Source organism: Phascolarctos cinereus, unplaced genomic scaffold (genome assembly GCF_003287225.1).
Source record: "Phascolarctos cinereus isolate Bilbo 61053 unplaced genomic scaffold, phaCin_HiC Scaffold_4;HRSCAF=312, whole genome shotgun sequence".
In the NCBI taxonomy this organism is placed as follows: Eukaryota; Metazoa; Chordata; class Mammalia; order Diprotodontia; family Phascolarctidae; genus Phascolarctos; species Phascolarctos cinereus.
Window position 1 is genome coordinate 393,298,815 of NW_027555847.1, and position 24,530 is coordinate 393,323,344.

The 24,530-nt window shown below is 35.9% G+C and overlaps 1 protein-coding gene across 2 annotated transcripts in view; it reads left to right on the top strand.

Moving 5' to 3' along the window:
• The window catches only part of SDHA (succinate dehydrogenase complex flavoprotein subunit A), a 42,485-nt gene extending 18,982 nt beyond the window's left edge, over positions 1–23,503 (top strand). For both annotated transcript variants that reach the window (XM_020985676.1, XM_020985677.2), the window contains exons 8-15: positions 1,111–1,279; positions 3,044–3,239; positions 4,323–4,494; positions 6,758–6,876; positions 9,273–9,384; positions 9,911–10,041; positions 20,707–20,820; positions 22,949–23,503. In XM_020985676.1, coding sequence (XP_020841335.1) covers positions 1,111–1,279; positions 3,044–3,239; positions 4,323–4,494; positions 6,758–6,876; positions 9,273–9,384; positions 9,911–10,041; positions 20,707–20,820; positions 22,949–23,035 — 1,100 coding nt within the window. In that variant the 3' untranslated portion in view covers positions 23,036–23,503. The remainder of the gene's footprint in view (positions 1–1,110; positions 1,280–3,043; positions 3,240–4,322; positions 4,495–6,757; positions 6,877–9,272; positions 9,385–9,910; positions 10,042–20,706; positions 20,821–22,948) is intronic.
• The last annotated feature ends 1,027 nt before the right edge of the window (positions 23,504–24,530 follow it).

Sequence of the window (24,530 nt, forward strand, 5' to 3'; positions counted from 1 at the left end):
TAGAATATAAATCACTACTGAAAAATACTTTAAATTAGGAAAAACTAAAAAGGGAGTAAATTAAAAATAGACAAGTTTCATTTTTATTTTAAAGGATATGCTAGTAATAGGGTTGCCAAAAAAAAAAGAAGAGAGGTCCATTTTTAAATACATAAAAGAGAACAGAAAGAAGGCCAGGAAAAAAAAAAAACATAGAAAAGCAAAACAGCTTTGAAAGTTCCATATTGGATTTATTATAAACTTAAAAGGAGAAGCTTACCATTTTGCACTAAATCTTTTGGGACAGTCTGTATAATAGATTTTTGTAGTTTTATATAAAATCCTTTCTTTTTCTGCTCTAGTTGGCATATGGAAATGCTCATTTTATTTGGCACATATTAAGTTCAGAATTTTAGAAAATATATGCTAACCATCTGGTTAACTAATAAAGTTTTAAATTTTTTACTTACACTTCAAATATTTTTCTGTCCTCTCTGGGGTTAGGAGGCATGGAGAAGACTTTTAATGTAATCTTTATTAAAGTCATATGAATTTTCCATCTTTAGTTTTATTCTCATCTAAAATAAATCATTCAGGGCAGCTAGGTTGCGCAGTGGATAGAGCACTGCCCTGGAATGAGGAGGACTCAAGTTCAAATCCAATATCAGACGCATAACACTTACTAGCTGTGTGACCCTGGGCAAGTCACTCAACCCCAATTGCCTCACAAAAAAAAAAAAGAAAAAGATAAAATAAGTCATTCATAAAAGAATGTTGTAAGTAGAAAAATCAATTTCAAGGCATTTCTTAGGCACTGTGACTTTTTAAAATCATTACACTAAGTTTTTAGTTAAGTGTGCCTGCTTCTTCCTAACTACTTAGTTCCTTGGCCACCTGAACTTTTTTCTCCCTGCCAATTTTGGATTATCTTTCTGTTCTAATAACCTAGTATTGTTTTTTTACCTTTCCTCCACTCTTCTTAATTCTGTTTTCTGACTGATATTACTTCTATTCTGTTTGTCCTAACTCCCTTCTCCAAAATGTGTTTTGAAGGAGTATATTCAAAATGAAATGTCATAGCTTATGATCCTTTCATTGCAAATAATTTGTTAATGTGTTTATGTTTTGCAGGCATATATGGTGCTGGCTGTCTCATCACAGAAGGATGTCGTGGTGAAGGAGGCATTCTTATTAATAGTCAAGGTGAAAGATTTATGGAAAGATATGCCCCCGTTGCAAAGGATCTGGCTTCCAGGGATGTTGTGTCTCGTTCTATGACCATTGAAATCCGTGAAGGAAGGTTTGTTTAATTTTCAGAGATGTCTAAATATATTTCTGATCGATACTTGAAACGCATAACAAGAATGAATTTCATGTTTATAAATTTTGATCTTACCTAATACCACTTAATTTTTCAGAATTGGGCTTTGTTCTTGCCATTACTATGTGTAATCACAAAAGAAATGTCTTCTGTTTGGTTCTTCTCTGTCTAATGCAAGGGTGGGGAACCTTTGGCCTCAAGGCCCTATGTGACCCTCTAAATCCTCAAGTGCGGGCCTTTGAATGAATCCAAACTTCACAGAACATTGTTAAAAAGGACTGCACTTGAGGATCTAGAGGGCCACATGGGGCCTCAAGGCTGCAGGTTCCCCACTCCTGGTCTGCTGGCTTTCCATACTTCTCGTTCTTTATATGCTCATATTTAGTTGGCATTTTCAGTGAATGAGGTTTTCTACATAAGTGAATTTTCTGTACAACCAGAACCTATTTTTTAAGTGCTCAAATTGTTCAAATAAAATTTGACTGTTTTTATGCAAAGAATTCTAAACTATAGTATATGCAGAGTGTATTCAATCTAATATAACAGTTTCTGTAGGACTCTGCTGTGATACAGCAGTGGCCTTGAAGAGAGGTATTTGTTCCCTCTCTATAAATGGCCCAGGTCTGCTGAATTTTTCTCTCAGCTCACTTTTTGCTCTTTGGTCTCTCAGGAGATCCAGTAGGATCTTTAAATCAGCTTGTCTTGAGCCCCAAAATTCTCAAAAAAGACCCAGATATGCTGCATATGAGTCTTATGGAAATCCTTATTATCTCCTTTAAATAACTAGTCAAACCCTGGGTCTTCTTTCCTTCTGCCTACTTTGGAGGTCTATAGCATTTCCACAGAAGTTTCTAAATAGACTCAACACATTTCTAAACCTGACTTGTTTCAGTTAATATTCTAATACAGTAAAAGAATTTTGGCAATCCCTTATTTGACCAAAATATAAAATTCATTCATTTAAGTTATTATTAATACTAATATTTTATTCAGAACATTATTTTTGGTACTGGAAAAGAGATAATTTGGATAAGACATTGCTCTTGCCCTCATGGAATGTACAGTGAGTCAGAAAACAAAGTGTTATTTGAAATCTGAGAGGAAAGGTTATTACTGACCAGGAAATCAGAGAAGACTTTATTTTAGGCATTTAAATAGGCATTTAAATAGGGTTTCAAAGGATGAATAGGAATTGAGCAGGTAGAGGGAAAAGGGCATTTCCAGGTATCGAGAACTATGTGAATAAAGGTATGGTGGCATGTGGACGCAAGGTTACGAGGGAGTAATGTGAGATAAGGCTGGAAAAGTAATGTGGAGGACTTTGAATCCTAAGCAAAGTAATTTTACTTGGAAAGCAGTAGGGAACCACTGAAGAGTTTTGAGCATAGGAGTGACTAGATTTGTGCAAAATAAAGTTATTCTGGTAGCAATATGAAAGATAAATTGGAGGGTCAAGAGTGGAGGCAGGAAGACTTCTTAAGAGGCTTTTGAAGTAGTCTAGTTAGTTGTAATGAGGGCCTATACTAGCAAATCGTGGCAATGGAGCTAGAGAAGACAGAAATGAGAAACGTTTACAGGTTGAATTAATTGAATAGTAACTTATTGAATGGGGGAGGGAGAGGGAAGGGGATTGGTTAAAGATAACCCTCAAATTCTAAACTTGGAAGACTGGCATGTATGGCATTACAAAAATTTATCTTTGTTTTTATTCTGAAAGATAAATTAATTCTTTACTTTGTTTAGAGGCTGTGGTCCTGAAAAAGACCACGTCTATCTACAGTTACACCACCTACCACCTGAGCAGCTATCAACTCGCTTGCCTGGAATATCAGAAACAGCAATGATATTTGCTGGTGTGGATGTCACCAAAGAACCAATTCCTGTACTCCCCACTGTGCATTATAATATGGGAGGCATTCCTACAAACTATAAGGGGCAGGTAAGGATTTAAAGTTAAGAACTGAACCTATTAAGGAAAAGGATTTAACTTAAAATGTTTAAAAAGTAATGATGACAGCATCACCTTAAAATTTTATTTAATAAAAATTCTTCTAGTTAATTAGATGAGTTTGGATATTTATTCTACCAGCTTTTATATGTTCAGAGATCATTACCTTAAATTGCTGTAAGTCAAACTTTTTAAGGTTTGTTTTTTTTAAGGATTTTCATTTTTCAATAACAATTAGTAGATATCGACAGTTGGCTTTTCAGTGTAGCAACCACATTCATCATATAAAAAGGTTTATTATTTGGATTGAGAATAATTCCTCGATAGCAAGTACTGCTTTTCATTTTGTTTTTGTGCTGAACACAGTGCCTTACATAAAGTAGGCACTTAATAAATGCTTGTTTTTATTGTTGGCTATACTTTAAAGCTTTTGCAAAAGCAGTTATTTAATTGTTATTGAAAGCTGTAGCTACTTCTTAAGAAATAGTAATAAATTACTTTGCTTTTTAAATGTGTTACTCTGTAATGTTTAGTTTTGAGTATTTTTTATGGTATCACAAGAATAAAATCACAAGATAAAATTGAAATAAATAAGGCCAACATATTAAATGTGGAGTAAAACATTGCGAATAAAAATCAGAAATACAATCAGGCCTGCTGTGTTTTAATTTAGGGACATTGTCAATGCTCTGTCTCAGTGGTAATTTACTTTCCAGTGACATTGATAAGTATGCCTAGCACAGGTAGGTTCCCTAAGTGGGCGATACCCACTGGGGGGCACTGGAACAATCCAGGGGGGTGGTAGTAGCCTCAGATGCAATTGGGGGGCATTGAATCAAAATAAAGGTTAACCTTAACCCCAAGGAGGCTCTGAGTACTTTTTTTTTTTTAAGCGTTGGTAGGCCAAATGGGTTTGGAAACCTCTGAGGGAGGAAAACACAATGCAGGTGTACAGAATATTTAATTAATGTTTTGACTGTGTGTGTGTGTGTGTGTGCACATACATGCATCTATTAAATCTTTTTTAAAAATAGAAAATAATATTTTAAATCAATTATTCTGTTATTTGAACAGGTTCTTAAGCATGTGAATGGTACAGATCAAGTTGTACCTGGTCTTTATGCTTGTGGTGAAGCAGCCTGTGCATCAGTACATGGTGCTAATCGACTGGGAGCAAACTCTCTTCTGGATTTGGTTGTCTTTGGTCGTGCTTGTGCCCTGAGTATTGCAGAAACATGCAAACCTGGTATGTGTTTTGGTACAATCATGAGCTCATAGATTTAAAGCTGGAAGACACCTTAGAAACTATCTAGTCCAGCCCCTTTGTTTTTACAGATAAGGAGATTAAGACTCAGGTTAAGTTGTCCCAGAATGTAAGTGATTATAGAATTTTAGTGTATTAGATTTGAAAGTATATTGGAGATCATCTAGTTCAACCTCCTTCATTTTAGGAATGAAGAAATTATGGCCTAGAGAAATGATGATTTGGCCATACTCAAAACAGCTTGCTAATAGCCAAGCTAGGAATAGACACCAGGGTTTTCTTAAGGTTAAAGATGTATCTTTTCTTTACCTTTTTTTCTTTTCGTATAATTGTTGGGTTTGAAATATTCCATATCATTAAGAATTTACAATTTTGAAGGCAATTTTTTTGGAACTGTACTAAAAGAACCAGTATCAGAAGCTCAAACACAAGATTAGCAAAATTAACACTCAAAACTTGTTCATAGTAAGAGAATCCCTGTGGTAAAATACTGCCAAAAGTGGTCAAATACGAGACAGCTGGCAACCCTAATGAGATGTTCTCCAAGGCCTTATATTTTTTACATACTACCAAATTGCCAATTAGTGTTGCTGAAGAAAATACTCTTTCTACTCAGAAATCAATGCCAATCATTAAAATTCTCCATTCCAATGCATTTATAGGGGAAAACAGGGGTCTCTTATTTCAGTAGCTCTCAACTTTTTTCAAGCAGGATGATCTCTTTACAGTATCAAAATTTTACAAGCCTCTACATGAGAGTAGTTATATTGTTAGTGTCCCTTGATTAAGAAAATGTCTATATAAATACTTTGTAATGATTGCGAAGGTCCCAGGGCAGCCCCAAGTTGGGAATCACTGACTTATAATTTATCATTTAGACAATATCCTTATAAGCAACAAAAGGTGAGGTTATTCTGTGATTATTTTACTCTGTAAACTGTGGTATAACTCTACTTTTATAGATTAGAAAATGATAATTTTTCTTCTTTGAAAATGAGGAAGCATATTCAAGAATGTCCTTGCTTCCAAATCTGAGGAATTAACAGATAATACTGCTTGTAACAAGTTTTCATTGGTTATCCATTTTTTAAAAAATCTTGATGGTTTTATGTTTGTCTAGAAAGAATAGTGCTAGCTAATGAATTATGTTTCCAGTTGCCAATAGTTACTACTAATAGTAAAGAGTGGGGGAGGATCAAAGCAATTAAATCTGCTGTTTTCAAATTATAGCAAAATTATAGATGCTGTAGAATAGGTAACTGAAAAGAAAATCGGTTTGGGGAGAGGGTTTTGGTTGTTGTTTTTTTTTAAGGCAATTGGGGTCAAGTGACTTGCTCAGGGTCACACAGCTGGTAAGTGTCAAGTGTTTGGTCTGAAGTCGGATTTGAACTCAAGTCCTCCTGACTTCAGGGCCAGCACTCTATCTACTGCGCCACCTAGCTTTTTTTAATATAGCAATCAGCCCTCACAAGTTTTAGAATTTCACCTAAGTTAAGAACCTTTGTAATTTTATCAAAGCAAACCTTTATTTTGAAAATAATTTGTCTTCTAGCAGAAAAACCATCTCAACATAGAAAAGGTGATTTCCATGTTTAAAAAATCATTAACATTTCAAGGGATAATTAAGAGGTTATACTTTATGCCTAGCATCCTAAGTCTGATATGAGTACCATCCATGTCACAAAAGCTGTTCAGTGTTCTCATCTGTTTCTCGTCTTACCTGCTGTTTGGATATATGAACATTTCTTAGTGAATTTGTCTTTCTGTCTATGTATCTCTATCTTTGTCTTTAATTTTTTGTGTGTGTCTCTGTCTCTCCCTTAACTTGTGTATAATGAAAGTGGGGTGGGGTTTTTTTAAGCATTAAATACAACCAACTTTAGTTTTATGTTGACTATGCATAATCTAAAGGTAGAAAAACCAAATATTTTAGATTTTATCAAATTTAAAGTCGATTAGTATTTTCTGGCCCTAATTTTTTTTAAACTCCTGCGAGTCCATGTCCTTCAATAGAAAAAAAGATTTCCTTGGGTTTGTTTATCTCTCTTGAGGCAGGAAGCTGAATCATTTTGTCTTTTGAGATCTCTCCATTTTTATAATTTTCTGACTAGTGAAAACATAAATAGGTGCTCTTTAAGCTGGGAGCTGATTTTTTTTTCTGAATGCTAGATACTTTAATGCTTTCTTCATCAAAATTTTGTCAATGCCTATATTTCAAAGGTTAAAGCCAAATTTTTTTTAATAGGTGATAAAGTCCCTCAAATTAAATCAAATGCTGGGGAAGAATCTGTTGCAAATCTTGACAAATTAAGATTTGCTTCTGGAAACATAAGAACATCAGAGCTAAGGCTTAACATGCAAAAGGTAAGAGCCTTCACACTGTGGTAATTAGCTGTTCAGTGAATCCAGTAAAAGTGTTTGTTGAGTACATATTACTCGCAGTATGGTAGTAATAGAGAAGTATTTTTCATATACATCATTTACCTGTAATCTGTCGATTAGCTGTATGTGTGTTCATTATTATACATACATATGAGGAATGGAATAGAGGGGTTAAATGGGCTGTCATCCATAGGTGTAGAGAAGAGGATGATGAAGAGAGGATAAGGCTTATAATAATCACTCAGAAGATTAGGAAATAGAATCAATAATAGAAATATCCTTGAGCATCAGTGAGAGCTCAGCTGAAATTATGCTCCCTAAATTGATAGCTGTTCAGATTGACTCATTTTTTTCACTTCCTGTGATTGCATCCAATTACCCAGAAGTAGGAGCAGCCAACTCAGGGAGGTTATTGAAGAGTGAAGGGTAGCAGACCAAAGACAAAACATCAGCTTTAGGGAAGGGAGAAGGGACAGAAGGTCAGGGATTTTAAGGTACTGGCTAGTTAACCATTGAAGTGTCAGGCCATGAGGATGACATTTGATCAGGTAGCAAGTGAAGTGATAGTTGAGACGATGTCAGGAGACAATAGTGAAGGGTCCCCAAGGAGCACAAGTAGCCATTTACTATGAGTAAGAAACTGATAGAAGTGAAAGGTAGTGATTAGAGAGTTAAAGTTGGGGTTCTGAAAAGTGTACAGTTTCAGTATTAGAGGGGTCATCAACATGAATATTGATGATGGTGACGGTAATGGTGGCAGTGGTGGCGGCAACATACAATATATAGAGGAGACTCATGAAATATTGAAGAAGGTGGGATAGTGACTTGAAGGTCAGCAGATGATAGTGACAAAGTTGGGAAAATGATATGAACAGATCTCATGGATTTTTTAATTTTTTTAGTAATAAGGGTTTTTAGGCATGGTGGAAGAGGAAAGATCAGGAAAGCCTTGACTATTGAAAATAATTTGAGAAAGGTGAACAAAGGAATGGAAAATATTTAAATGTGGTTCATGGATATCTTAATGTCAGAAGTAAATCAAACCTTGCAGTCATGTCATCTCTTCTTGCTGACCCTGTAAGTTAGAGGAAGGAATGGGCACCAGTAGAGACAGTTATAAGGGATATGATATCCTCAAGACAAAGCCAGCTTTTCGTTAAAGCAAAGAGGTGCTGTCTTGTGTAGATTGCTGGACTTGGAATAAAAAAGCTAGGTACTAGTTGTGAATTGCCATTTGCTAGCTATATTGGCCTTGCATACGTAGCTTTTCTCAGCCTCAGTTTCTTTCATCTATAAAATGAAGGGTTTTGGTAAGAGAATTTCTAATATCCTCTTAGGCATAATAGTCTGTGGAGTAAAAAGATATAGGTCATTTTATTGAGAGTAGAATCAGGGTGCAAAGGGCATAATGGAATGGGCTAAGAGAGAGGCCAGCCAGTTTGGACTGTAGTCGGGGAATAATAGGGCTGCTCTGAATAAGGTTGAGTATATAAGAAGAGGTAATGGGGCATGTTGCTTACATCTAAAGCGTACATAACTGTTTTATTGCTGCTGTTGTTGTTATTGTTATTCAGTCATTTCAATCATATGCAACTCTCCAGACTCCATTTGGGGTTTTCTTGGCAAAGATACTGGAGTGGTTTGCTGTTTCCCTCCCCAGATAATTTTATAGATGAGGAAACTGAGGCAAACAGGGTGAAGTGACTTGCCCAGGGTCACCCAGCTAGTAAGTGTCAGAGACCAGATTCAAGTTCATGAAAGATGTGTCTTCCTCATTTCCAAGCTCAGTGCTCTGTCCACTGCCCCACCTGGCTGCCCATACATAGTCATACTGGGCTGATTGACAAGGTATGACGATAAAATGATGAGTTTGGTTTTCCACTAAACACATGGGAAAATCCATTTCTAATTTTATAGTCATGCATATGGCAGGAGAAAGGCTAGCAACACTAATAATCACCCAGTTGTTTCTAAATACTTCTCCTATTATATTTCTACACACACACACACACACACACACACACACACACACACACACACACACACACACACACAACTCCTGAAAGGCAAGTCATTGTACACAGAAGCTTCTATATTTATATGGCTTGATGAACATTTAGAAACTTTTTTTAAAAACTTACCCAAAACCTGTATTTTCTTTTAATTGAGAAGACATACCCATGAACACTCTGACTACCTCGTACTTTTGTGTTTAATCAGGGTAGAGGTATCTACAACAAGAAAAAACAGACTTTTGGTTGAGGAAAAAGCCATAGAATGTATGATGATTTCACGCTTGTAGGTCACCTTCTTCATCCCCACTATGGATGTTAAGATATTTTTAGGGTATTTAACAGTAGTATTCCTTTGGTCCACAGTCCATGCAGAGTCACGCAGCTGTTTTCCGTGTGGGAAGTATATTACAGGAAGGCTGCCAGAAATTAAGTCAGCTTTATGGTGACTTAAAGCATCTGAAGACATTTGACAGAGGTAAGGGGTTTTAAGTTCCTATTTCACAGGATTTAGACTACTTAGATCACAAAGAGGACTGACTTAATGGAGATCAGTTTATACCATCTTAAAATATGCTAGATGCTCTTGTCTTTATATTTATTATGAAGAAATGTGACTGACTCCTGAGTATAGTAGTGATAATGGTACTTTTCCACCTTATTATAAAATAAGTGGTGTATGAAGCTGTTTTCTAGCTGTCCATAAACTATTGAATCATATTGTCCATCTACTACTTGTAGGCTATCAAGTATACTAGCCTAAATGGTGGAGGAGCCAGGGTGTTTTAATACCTAAATCTGAAATAGATCAGAATTTTCTGAAGATGTTTGCTTGTTGTCTCCAACATTAGATTGTGAGTTTCTTGAGAGCAGGGACTGTCTTTTGCCTCTTTTTTATATCCCTAAGCTCTTAGCACAGTGCCTGCCACATAGTAGGCACTTAATAAATGTTTATTGACTGATGAAAATAGAATGTTTTTCTGAAATCCCATTGTGGCTTTTAGGAATAGTGTGGAATACTGATTTGGTGGAGACCTTGGAATTGCAGAATCTAATGTTGTGTGCTCTGCAAACTATTTATGGTGCTGAGGCCCGTAAAGAGTCCCGTGGAGCTCATGCCAGAGAAGACTACAAGGTACAATTTATTTCTGTTATTTTAAGTGATCTGCATATTACATTTACATGGATATTTTACCTTTCCTTATTCGTTCCTCCTTTAGCATTTTAAAGAGAATCTCAATTTTTCCTTGAAATTCCATGCCACTACTGCCTATTGCCATTTTTTTCTGCTTTGAAGTAGCAGTTGCTTTTTTTCAATAAAATCTAGGCATAACTAACTTTACCCTTACCCACTTTACCCTGCCTACCTTAGAAGAAGCTAAATGGCAGTTTACTGGGCCTGGAGTGAGGAAGACCTGAATTCAAATCCAGCCTCAGAAACTTAATAACTGTGTGAATATGGACAAGTCACTCAATTCTGTCTGCCTCAGTTTCCTTAACTGTAAATGGGGATGATAATAATAGCACCTACTCCAAGGTTTGTTTTGAGGATTAAATGAGATAATATTTGTAAAAGCACTTCTTATAACATATGGAATGTGGTAAGCACTTAATACATGCTTATTTCCTTGTGCCTTTCCTTCCTACCTTGCTTCCTTGCTTACTTCCTTTCTTTCATAGAAATTAAAGGTACAGCCTGCTTATTTCTTTTCATCCTGGCCAGTGACAGTAAGTTCACTAAGGCACTAAGGATGATAAAAGATCAGGATCCAAATAATCGTGTTGTATACCTCCTCCTTTTTGAGGGTAAATTAGAGAGCAGAATACTGTTTTTATGAAATGCAGATGGGCACTGGATCTAAAGGCAAAATCCTGGCTCTTCTGCTACTTGTGTGACTGACTTTGTGGAAGATGCTGAATGCCCCTATGCATCGGTTTCCTCATCTGTAAAAAATGAAGCTACTGGGTTACATAATATCTAATCTAAGGAATTTATAGCTAGAAGGGACCTAGCAACAAAAATTTCAGTTTTACAATCACAGTGCCTGAGACAACTAAACTTTCAAGACTGTATATGTCCAGATGGTGGCGGCAGCTCTTAGTGCTTCAGTAACTTTCCACTAGTCAAAATGTGCCATAAACTACAGGCTTCTTTTGTGTACTACATAAGAGTTCTGATGAATAATATTGTAACGTGTATGTTACAGTGGGAAATCTTATTCTGATAAAGATTGAAGTAGTTGACTTCTGAGGTCTCATCCAAGTCTTGAGATTCAGTGATTTCATGTGATTAAATATGACAAGTATGTCCTAGCCAACTGTATTGCTAGTATATATTCTCTTCATTTGTAACTTCATGAGTTCCTGTCCACTTAGAAGTCTTGGCTTGTATGACTTTTTAGTTTAGTATTTATACATGATAACTCTTTAAATACCTGTATAGTGCTAAATAAATAAAAATAAAATTTATTTTTCCAAATATGTTGGTGATTTGGGAAATTTTATTTTTGTTTGCTGTCTGGTTCCTGAGCTGCAAGTTGCCATGAATTACTTTGGAGGGAAGGGGAAGGTAGCAAGAACTGGAGGCTTTTGGATAAAGAGACTAGACTTGCTGATTTGTTGGTATCACGTCAGTTTTAAGATTCATTGGAAGCCTTCACCTTCCACCTTTTAATATTTTATGGATGCCAGTGCAACACTCAAGATGCCCTTATGATTTCTCATTTGTCTTTACATTGTGTTTTTCAATCATACCTGTCCATCATGTTTTTTAACACTATTCTTTTGCATTTAAATCATTATTGATAACATTCTGGAGCTTATTTGAACCCTTCATGTATCTTTCCATTGTTCTTTCGATCATGTGTAATTGGTATTCTTCAGAGATCATAGTTTTTCATGATATCATTTAGCATTACAGAGAGAATAGTTGTGTCAAAAAAGGTGGGCTTTTGGGGAGAGCAACTTGGGAGCATTGGGAACACTGCATCACTTCCCATATGCAATTCAAGCTGTTTTCTTCTCAACTAAGTAATACACATTTTTCATCCTGAATAGATTTTTCCTGAATGGATTTTTAAGCCAGTGTCTTTTGGGCAAAGTTGTTACTGAGGAGGCCCCATAGTGTGGATTCATGATACAATCAGCATAATGGCATATGCAAACAGAAACTCTTAGAAAGCATCACCATCCATCTATGGTAGAGTTTCTTCAACTTTTTTCATGTCTTGCACCCCTTTGGCTATTTGGGAAAGCCTAAAGACCCCTTCTCAGAAGAATGTTTTTTGTTTTTTATACTTAACTAATTTATTTTTAGTTTTCAGCATCCACATCTATAAGATTTTGAGTTTTGAATTTTGCAACTACCCTCTCCTCCTGAAGACAGCATGCAATCTGATATAGGCTCTACTTATACATTCATATTAAACATTTTCACATTAGTCGTAATGTAAAGAATTAGAATTAATGGGAGGAACCACGAGAAAGAAGAAACAAAACAAGAAGAATGTTTTTAAATGCATAAAATATGTAGGATTGCAACAGTTATCAAAATGTTGTTTTCTTTTTAAAGTCCACAGACCCTAGGTTATAAACCCTGAATCTGTAGAGATTCTGTGCAAGACGCATCTATTATACTGGTTAACACCTTTGACCACGTCTCCCTATTTTATAATGCCTTGCCCCATGTTAGTCGGACCATCACTGAATGTATCACTAGTAGTTGCTATTAAGGAGTCTTGCATGACCTTAGTTTATTCATGGGAGAGGGCTTTATTAGAGCCCTATGCCTTTCTCTACCACAGTAATTTTTTTTTACTTGATAACCACAAAAATTACACATCACAGGATCTTGTTGTATTCCTTATACATCTCAATTGTGCCACTGAAGATGTTTGATATGCTCTTTGAGGGCACAATGGAACTGTTTGTTTTGTCTGTTTTCCCTGTACCTAGCACAGCACCTGGCATATAAGAGGCACTTCATAAATGTTTGTTGAAAAAATTATCTCAGAAAGTCCACCTAGGAGGCAGCCAGGTGGCGCAGTAGATAGAGCACCAGCCCCGGAGGCAGGAGCACCTGCGTTCAAATCCGGCATCAGATACTTGACACTCACTGCTGTGTGACCCTGGGCAAGTCACTTTTGCCTAGCAAAAATTTTAAAAAAAGAAACAAACAGAAAGTCCGCCTGTTCCCTGCTTATGTTTTTATAAAGTATGCCTAATATATGTGTAAACTATTCTTTTTTAAATGTAATTTTCTGAACTTAAATACTAAAAAAAGTAAGCAAAAGTATATGCTGAATTCAATATGTTAACTTTCCAAACTGTCCTGCTTGTTCATGCTTCTTTCTGTTTCTGTGTATTAAAAAAATGTTTCAGTGGCCTTTTTAAGCATCACTAGTACTGATCCTTCCCCTCCTCTAAAAATCCTCAGTCAATACTCTATGTCTCTTCCTACACCTTGAGTCTACCACCTCTGTCAAGAATTGGGTAACATGTTTTATCATAGCTCCTCTCAAAGTATTTGGTTATTTGCTTTGATTAGTGTTATTAAGTCTTGCAAATTTTTTTTCCTTTGTTCTTCTGGTTCTGCTTGCTTCACTGTACATCAGTTTGTACTTCCAGGATTCTTTGTAATTAGCTCTTTTACCATTTTTTACATTTCATTGCATTTATGTACCACAACTTGTTAAGCTGTTGTTCAGTTCTTGGTCATCACCTTAATTTTCAATTCTTTTTTTTTTTTAAACCTTTTAATCCTTGCTTTGGGATCAGGACATTTGATTTGCTTTCAACTACTCCCTCCCTCCCTCTCTCATCCCCACCTATTTCTTTACTAAGTTTGATGTATCTTTACATCAGACTCCTCATGTATGTTTTCAAGCCTCCTTGACTTGGTTCAGGTAAGAGTGAGATTCATCTGATGCCCACTGCCTTCCATCTCTTTCTCCATGTTTGTAGACTTGCAACTTATAAGAAAAACAAGTTCCACTTCTTTCCTTCTTTCTATACATGTTGCTTTTATCCCACCTTTCCTCTCTTAAAGCTCTCAGAACAGAACCTGCCGGGTCCTTCTTCCTCTAATTTAACTCTCTCAGTATTCTGTGAAGGCATTAAGGTTCTGAACATTCACTTGTTTCCTCTCTTCCTGTTATAATAGCAGTATCATTATACAGTCTCTTCCAGTTGCTCTAATAAATTTACTCCTTTAGGTTTCTCATGACCCTTGTGTTTCTATTTCATTTTTTATTCTCACATTTTCAGATCAATCAACAATCTCTCCTCATTTAGTAGAATCTGCCAGATCTTCTGTTATTCTTTATATTTGAACTCCTGGATGTTTGCATTATTATTTTCTTTGGTGTAGAAGCTTTGGATTTTGAATTTTAAAATTCCTGGGACTTTTTCTTTTGTTTGTTTTTTCAAAAAGTTATCAGTGCATTCTTTCTTATTTTCCCTTTGCCGTGTAGGTTATACATTAAATCTGGGCAGATTTTATTTATGATTTGTGGGGTTTTTTGTGTGTGTGAGGCAATTGGGATTAAGTGACTTGCCTAGAGTCACACAGCTGGTAAGTGTTATGTGTCTGAGGCAGGATTTGAACTCAGGTCCTCTTGGCTCCAGGGCTGGTGGCTCTATGTACTGCGTCACCTCGCTGCCTCTTATTTATGATTTCGTGAAATAAAATGTCCAGGCTTGTTCTTTAATAATAGTTGTTAGGGTGTCCAGTGATTCTTTTTTTTTTAATTAGTTTTCTTGATATCTTCAGTTTCTTATATCATCATAGTTATCCCATAGTATCCCTCACCTCCTGCCTCCCAGAGAGCCATCCCATATACTAAAAAATATTTTTTTAGAGAGGAAAACAATCAGCACTACTGATACTGATCAGTACATTGAAAAATTCTGAAAATATGTGCTTGTGTAAAATCTGTGAACCTACTTTTGAGGGTCTGGTTTAGGTAGATTTCTTCCACAGCTTTGCTGGTTTTTTTAAGTGATGTTGCTTATGGACTTCTACTATCATCTTCGGTAACGTATGGCAGATGTCTGTATTCTGTACTCTGACTGTTTCTCTACTTGGCAAGGAGACAAGGTAATTTGTTGGGAAAGTGGTTTAGGGGGGATGTCTTGGCCCCTTCTCTTTGTGACAACTAATTTAATGTGTTAAGTTTCTCAAGGACTTGGAGTTGATGCTGTAACTCACATTTATATTATACTTTTCTTCCAAGCACGCTGTAAGATAATTGCTACAACTATTTTACAGTTGGGGAAACTGAAAATTCTGGGAGTGTAAGTGATTTGCCCATGATCTCAAAGCTAGTGTTTGAGAGAGGATTTGAACCCAGGTCTCCTAACTTGATACCTATTCAGTTACTTCAGGGAAGGCTTCAAAAAGGTGATACCTAATCTAAGGAAGTCTTTGGTATACGATAAGTCTCTAGAGACCTACATTTGACCTCAGTCTCTTGGGACTGGAAATGAATGCTCAGTGACTCTTATAGTGCTCTCCTATGTGCTGTCTTTCCTCCCAGAAAATTTCCTATACAAGAGCATGGGCTGAGGCTTACTTTCTTTATCAATCTTTCTTTTCAAATCTTTCAGTTAGTTGATGCCTTTATTTTTTTTCTATTGTTCAATACCAACAGCTGGTTTAAAATGTTTGAGCCTGCAGTGTGCATTTCTATCATTTTAATTTGGTGTTAAATTTGATCTTTGCAAAAATAGCTGATTCTGAAGTTACTTCTATATAAATAATCATTTCCTGTTAGAGTATGGACAGTTTCAGTTCTTGTAATAATGTCAATGCTCACTATGTTCCAGCACCTTCCCACTGGCATGTTGAAGTCACCAGCTATTATGGTATATGTTGACATGATTAGAGGATTTGTTGAGCTCTTTGTAGAAATGTTTCTGCTTCTTCATCTCTTGTACCAGATTGATGGTTCAGAAGCTGTAGTTATCTTTAAGTTGGTCTCTTTGCTTGCGTCTGTCATGTGCATGGCAAAGCAAGATGAACAAATATCTCATATTAAGTGCTATTTTTTTGTTTCCTTGGGCATAAAATTAATAAAGCAGTTCCACCAGTTCTTTTATTCATCTCTCTGAAAGGAATTTGTGAGCTGCCTTTCCATTTAGCTGCAACTTACTAGTTTTCCTTTATAATAAGAACATCAATATTGAAACAATTCAGTTCATCAACAATTCAGACACATCTACTGATGTGCCACCTTGTTAACAAACATCTCACTTTTAGGGTACCAATAGTGAGCCGTAAAAACTGACTCCCAGTAATCTCTTCACCTTTTTCTGCCAGCCATTCCTTCACTGTCATGATAGAGACAGAAAGGGACCAAAGAACTAAGAGCCATTTTGCATTTTTACCTCTTTCATGCTTTTTTGTGATCAGCCTTCTGGTGATGAGCACTTTTGTTTGGTCTATGCTTGAAACCCTTCTAGACTGATAAAAGTTATCAGAGTTTGTACTCTGATAGCATAGATGTAAAATTCAGTGTCAAGTTTATGTACAACCATGAGGTTGTACTGAAGTAGGACTTCTCTAAAGGATGCCAATTTCCTTGAATAGATTGGTTGATTTAGGACATTGTTTCTCCTCTTCACACCTGTCTCACAGCATTCTTAGAATAAAAGTCAGAGAAGAAAGGAAGAAGACAAGGATTTATTAAGTCCTTGTTTTATGTCAGGCACTGTGCTAAGTGCTAGAGATACAATTACAACCAAAAAGGAAGACAGTCTGCCCTCAAGCTTATATTTTATGGGGGAAGACAACACCTAAAAAGGAACTGGAAAGGGGCAGGGCCACAGGATAATTGAAGTCCAAAAAGTGAGGGAAAGAGCCTGGAAGAAAATGAAGACAGTTTAGCCTGGACCCTTGCACAGAATGGGGTCTCCTAGAGGAACTTATCAATGGGAAAAGGGGCTGGAGGCAGGCCTTATACAGGGATATTCCAGGGTGAGCAGGCAGTAGGAAATGATAAGCTAAGAAAACAGGACTTAGCTGATTTGGTCATATTAAGGTATTGCTCAGAAGAATGAAATTATGTGAGGCATACACACACACCTATTTAATTATTTTATATGCATTTGTATTTCTTCTTTTTATCTCCTTTATATATTTATATATATATACTTGTCCCCTTGCCTTGCCAGTAATAGTTGTTTCAACCATTATATTTGTAGTCCCAATGACTAGCAGAGCCTGGCAATATAGTAAGTGTTTAATACATGCTGAGAGAGGGAGAAGGATGGACTGCTATGGAAACATTTTATCCATTGGAACATATCAATAGGTCCTGTTGGTGGCAATTTTTGTTGTCCATCTTGACTGAACCCTAAACATTTAATAGAATATTACTATAATCTTCCCTACCTGTAATACCTCTAATTTCTGTTGCTATAAGAAAGATTCCCAAACCTTTGATGGTAATAGCAAAGGGAAAGAGCCACTGAGTGCTATTACACTTTCAATTTTTATAATGTGTAAGTAGATAAAAAATGATAATTTGGATTGGCTAATAATAATAATGATAGCATTTATAGAGAGCTTTAAGTTTTGCAGAGAGCTTTATGAATATCTCACTTTCTCTTTATAACAACCCTGCAAGGTAGATGCTGTAATTATTCCTGTTTTACAGTGATGCCACATATGTTTTTGTTTGTAAGGGACCTTTTTATCTTTTCTTTGACCTAGTTGGGATATGTGCTTAGGATCTCTGGGTTACAGGTTATGAACTTTTTTGCATAATTCTAAGTTGTTTTTAAAAATGGCATGACCATTTTATAACTCCACTTAAAAAAAATACACAAAAATCCAGATTGTCTATACTTATTAAATTTGACTAGCTTCACTCCCATCACTTCTTCATCTTCTTTTCTCTGAAGTGCTGTGTGTGCTACAGTATAGCCTATTATTACTCTTACTGGCCAACACTGATATGGAGCCATCAACTTTTTAGAAAAAGCCAGGTTGTGATGTCATATCTGTTAAGTAGAAATTAAAATGGATTTAATTCTACAGTAAAAATTCATTAATTCAGCTTCTATTTACTGAGAATTAATGACCATTAGAAAGTGGCTAATCATTAAAAGATGGCTAGACTAAAATGTATCTTTGCACTCTTTTATAAAGAAAGAATGTTCCAAACAGATACAAACAAAATTGCAAGAAATGTTTTATTTGTTTAAAGGTGAGGTTGACCTTTGATTTAGTGCAAGTAATAGAAGATAAGTGATATAAAAGGGCAGAACAATTCTGGCTCTCAGATTCTTTCATTAACATTTCAAGATTTGTAGAACTAAATGAAACTGTTGCAACTCAGTCTACCCCCCAGAATGTGCCTTGCCCACCCCAACACAGAAACTACAAATATTACAGGAAGGAAGACTTATAATAATGCCTCATAATGTCTTGAGGGAAGCATTTATAAGAGTTTCTTACATCACTTAGAGTGGCTGTCCGTGACTGTCATACAACCATAAAATTTAGAGTTGAAAGAGTCCTTAAGCGTCGTCTACTTTACCATCTCACCCCTGTTATCATTGCTGTACCATTTAGGGCAGGTATTCCTCTGCTGAAATAGATGAAGTCATCATCAGTTCACTACGACCAAAGGCAGCTTATTCTGTTTTTCATTCAGCCAATAACCATTTATTTAAGCCCTTAGTAATGGCAAAGCGCTATGCTGAGTGCTGGTGAGAGTGAGCAGGATACAGGGTTTGGGGAGAGAAGACACAAAGAGAATTAAGATTTGGTCCCTACTTTAATAGTTTTCTAAATATACTTAGCTTTGACAAGAGAAGACTAAGGAGAAACATGGTAAATGTGATAAACATCTGGACTCTCTAGAAAGCAGAATTCTGGGTTGTTTCAAAAGTAGTACCTTTTCCCCACTCATTCTATTAAAGCCTGTCTGGAGCTTGACTTTTGCACAGAGCACCTGCCCATATTTCCTAAATCTGAGCACCAGTAGTACCACAGGCTTGAACGTAATCTAGCTACCAGTTACATTCTACATTGTTTGTTAATTCCTTTCATCACTGAACAATTATCAAATGTCTTGTAACATGCTAAAATTTATAATATAGTGGAAGAGCACTGATTTTAGGATCAAAGTTTATGAGTTTGAATTCTTGCTCTGACACTTAAAAAAGCAGGACTGGGAATGGCTTCTCAAAGAAGCTGAGATTTGAAAGAAGCCAGGAGGTGGAGCTGAGGAGGCAGGAGAGCTCCAGGCCTGGGATACAGCCAGGGAAAATACTTAAGAGGCCAGAGAATGGAGTGTCACGTGCCAGAAACAGCAAGAAGGCTAGTGTCCCCAGATCACAGAGTATTCTTTTCATACTTGGCTTTCTTTTTGATAATGAGACCAAAGTTGAGCCTGTTTAATTGTTTGGAAATAAGCTAATTAGTTAAATATCTTTTGGGGAATGGTCAGTATGTCTCAGTATCATGTTTTTAGTTGAATATGGAATGCTATTGATGACAGATTCTCAGAGTAGAACTTTTGAATGTTCATGTGTTCTAAGTATAGATTGTACCCCTAAAATCAGATTTCTTTCATAGGAAAAATAGTTATGCACTGAAATATAAATGAAATTATCACACTTATATGGATTTGTGATCTCATTTTGAGTAATTCTTGTATCAGTGCAGCTTGTAACCCACCCTCTCCACTGCTTCATGCCTTCTCATGCTTTTTATATTTGCCCATGTATTTCAGTAAATCCTTTATAAGTTATACACACAATTCACTGGATGCTACCCCCTGGTTCTTTGAAAACAGATATCCTTAATCTTGTTTTTAAATATTTAAATAACTGTGTTTGAATTGAGTTGTTTTCCTTTGTAATCATATGAATTTTATTCTGTGTATTTAAAAACATTCTGAGAAAAGCTCTTTAGGCTTCATTAGAGTACTTATGGGATATAGGACACACAAAAAAAGGTTAAAGTGTTTTAATATTTTATAAATACGATGGCAGCCCTTGGGTGAAATATATGTTATGCCTCATTCTCACTATAAGGCTAAGCCATCTCTTTTTTCAGTCAAAAATTTCCTTAATGATGTATTTTATGCCACAAGTTAACACAACTAACATAACAAATTAACACAGCTAGAGCCTACTCATACCTACCATGTGTCTTTGCCCTTTGGATCACTAGTAATTCGATTCATTGAAAATAGTGGTTTCCCATGATTCACAGCTGTCTAGGAACACTGAGAGAATATTGATATTTAAATTTGGGATCACTGAAAGTGCCTCAATATTTCCAAATATAAGCCAGAAATATGGTGTGGGGTGTGTTTATTTATATGATATGTTTCATGGTGATCGATCAATAAGTAGTTACTAAGCACCTACTATATGTCCTAGACTGTGCTAACATGGGGTATTCCATGACAAATTACCACATTTGAAAAGTTACTATGACGTGTTTTTTACTTTTCTATTCAAATAAGATTTTATTCATTTCTGTCATCACTGTTCTTATCCTTAAATTTTCATTGTTCTCTTTTTCCCCAAGCATCCCACCATATGTCATCTTTATTACCATCCATCAATACTGAGAACATGATTATGGATAAGACTCCTTTTGAGGTTTTGTACAGCAAGTCAGATTTGGGGGGAAAGCAGGATCTGTGTTCAGATTAATGTCTTGTATAGTCTTAGTTTTATCAGTTTTATTGCTTGTTAATTTTTCCAAAGAAAGAAGAACACAAAATTGGCCTACAGTGAATGATAAGTTCTGGAAATAATGGGGGTTTTTTGTCTTTAGGTAAGGATTGATGAGTATGATTATTCTAAGCCAATTGAGGGACAACAAAAGAAACCATTTGAAGAACATTGGAGAAAGCACACACTTTCTTATGTGGATATCGAGACTGGAAAGGTATGTGATAATTTACTCTGCTGATATCCCTTCCCCTATAAGGCTTCTAAGTAATTTTCCATTCCCATTCTCTAACATCAAGTGTAGGGATCTAATAAATGTTAATGTATCACAATTGGCAAGGATTTGGAATAGAATTCATAGTCCTTTAAAAAAACCAAAAACAGATGCTAGCTATCAGTTCTACTTGAGGGAGAAATAAAAATATTTTGAGTTGTACTATAAAGTTTTGCTACAGAAAACAGCTTGTGTATACTCGATTCTATAGTCATATTTACAATCAAACACTAAAGAACAAGTGACTTATAAATAGCTATGATTTGTACCCGCCCTGTAGCCTCTCTAATTAGCTTTCTGTATCTGAGTGAAATACTTTTTTCCTACCTTTCTGTCCAGGGTGAGATTTAGTTTGACTTAAAGCCTTTGAAAATGTTTTGTGCTCCCCATTATTAATCTGTATTGGCGTGATTGTGTTGTGTGAGGGAAAACAACTGTGCTAGCCCCAAGAGGTTATTATATAACTTATTAACTGTATAGATTAAAATACTTTAAAAATTTTGAAGAAAAAAATTGGAGAAGGAATTCCTACCACAAAGATAACAACTACTACTCCTATTTACCTAACACTTTAAAGTTTGCCAAATGGTGCCTCATAATCACCCTGTGGATTCTACAGGACCAGTGTTACGTGGTGAGGAAACTTACTTAGGCTTAGAAATTTTAGGTGACTCACATTTACTATGTGATTATACTCACATTACTAGCATCTCAGTTTGGGTCTTGGTTCAATTATATTGATATAATGATTACAATAGTAATATAGGCATATGTCTAGCTTGGAGCTCAATCCCAGAGCCTGTGATCCATTGCTCCTCAGTTCCCAATGGGCTAGGGATAACAAAATACTATTGAAAAATTTACTGGTGGATTAAGTTATTGTTGGGCAGTGTGGTGTAACAGAGGAGTGTGGTATTCAGGTCCTGGACCTGCCACTCACTAGTTCCTTAAAGGTCACTTCCTCATTTGGGAATGCCATTTTTTCACATGTAGAATGAGGGACTAGATGACTTTGGATCCTTTGTAGCTTTCTTATTCTATTCTAAATATTTAGAATGAGATATTGTGATTATACATACATGTGCACACACGTATAATGGAAATTGTCTTATAAAGGTATCTCTAGTGCTTGCTAACAGTATCTGGCACATAATCAGTGCTTAATAGATGCTTATTGCTTGCATATCATCAACAGTATATCTTATCCATTAAGCCTGTATTAAGTTGGATTTTTCATCCCGTGCCAACAATTTAAGAAGATTAAAGCTCAGTTACATTTCAGTGTGTTTGGGTGTAATCTGTCAGAATTTAAAATTGCTTCAGTTCTCCAGATGTTCTCCACACCCATGCAGATCAAAGTTCCTCCATTCTTTAATAAACGGCCCTCATAAGTTGCCTTGTCCAAAAATGTCCGTCTCTTCGTGGCCAACTTTCTGGGGAAGAGATTCTCTAAACATCAGTGGGCCATTTGTAATGCGGGTCCATTGCTGGTCTTTTTTCAGAGTCTTTCCAACTCTGTTGAATTTGCCAGAACTTGAGATTTACTAACCTTGATTTCAGGAACCTGAGGTCATCTCCACCATGATGTATGTAGTATATAAGTATAGGGCTTTAATATGAGAATTTCACATGGAATAGATTTTTTAAATCAAACATTCAGCAAAAATAGTGGTAAGAGAATGCTTTTGAGCATTATCCTTACAGGACATCATTACTCCAGGCTCCTGTAATATATAGTTCAATTAATAGCAGTTGAATACAGAAAAAAAACTGAATGTTGAAGAGTAGTGGTGTGGAAAATGTTCATTATATAGATAAACAGTCTGTGAAAGCCGAATGGAATTTTTTCATTTATTGGTCAATCAACAGATATTTATTGGGTACCTTTTGCATTCCATATAACTAATTGATAATTCTGTTAATACTTGTCAGAATTGATAATGAAGGTAAGAATTGTTTGGGGATTAGTAACTGGAAAACAAGACATCTTTTTAGAAACTTTTAAAAAAATTTTAATGAAATGAATATATAGTTTGGAATATAAGCTAATGTCTCATTCTTGTCTTTTTAGGTTTCTTTGGAATATAGGCCTGTAATTGACAAAACTTTAAATGAAGCTGACTGTGCCACAGTTCCACCTGCTATTCGCTCTTATTGAGTTCACTAGCTTTACAGATAAGTTTGTGTAATTGTGTATAATAATGCCTCATTGAGTCTGGTATATGTATGTAGCATAATGGTTTTTTTAAAAAATTCTGTTAATTTGTCAGGGATAAAAAACAGTACTCATGTGATTGACTCAAATTATCATCTGTCTGATGGCCGGTGGCTCATCTGTAAACTGAAACTAGGAAATATTAAGCTTTCCTGTGCTTTATTTTTTGAAGTGATAAAATCAAGTATGTTTCTTAGATAAAACATATTAAAGTGTCCTTGCATTCCTTAATCTTTCAGAGGCTGCTTAAAATAATCTTGCATGTCTCCTATGAGGCATATCTTTCTATTCAATATATATTGATAGTATGGTAACCTTGTGATTATTATATCACATTGAAATTCAGAAACACAGTAATGTTAAATTTTAAATAAAAGTGAATTTTGCTTCCTTGCTGCAGACGAAAAATAACTGCAACCTTCAGTACTTTTTTATACTAAGTAAATTATTTTGTTAAAGGTAAAGGCAAGTGTCCCAAGTCAATAAGCTCTGGTACTTGAGGACAGCTGCCAACCCTTGGTACTTGGGCTCAAAGAATTATTTCTATGATTGCCTTCTTTCACTAGCTTCTACTTTAGTCATTTCCCACAGGATCCAGCTCCATCCCTCCGAGAAAGCTAACATAGAGTATCTATGTTGAGAATACAAAAACTTCTCTGACTTTTGCATTTTTCCTCCAGTTCAAAAGAGGTAACTTTCCACTTTACTCTTAAGGAAGAGAAAAAACACCTCCCTTGCCAAGAAATTTTTCCCGCCATACCTTCTGGCTAGATGCTACTTGAAATCTTAAGAGCTGGGATTTCTCAACTTAATATCTCCAAAGCTTGGAGTTCACTTGGGTGTACTGGGTCGGGGTAGGGAATGTGACACAGGCAGAAGGAACATTATGCTCAAGGATGGAAGAGTATGTTAACAGTCATAGAGAAGGGAATGGGGTATGTGTTTGCAAGTGTTCCCCAAAGATTATCCAGATACTAGAAACTTGAAACAGAATATCTACTGACTATACTTTAAGAGCCTTAAATTGTAACAGGAAATTATTTTACTTCATCTTAGTACTGGAAACAGCACTAGATGTAGAGAGAGAGCATCTCAGTTTTGAGTATAGGCTTCCCCACTTACTTCTATGAGACCTTTGGCAAGTCACTAAATACTCAGCCTCAGTTTTTTTGCCTCTAATATAAAGAAGTCCTTATTAATCTAATTAACAACAGTTGTGAGGAAAATGCTTTGTAAATGTTCAAATGGCATGTAGGTGTTAAAAGCGTGTGCCGTGAAAAGTACACAAGAATGCCTATTATGAACAATACTCAAAATTAAATGGAAAAGTAGATTCATGGACAACGAAGTCCAGGGATACAGGCAATCTGTCAGCACAGTAGCTGTACTTACTGTCACATAATTTCCTTAGGTTAGACATTTGTAAAGGATGGATGTC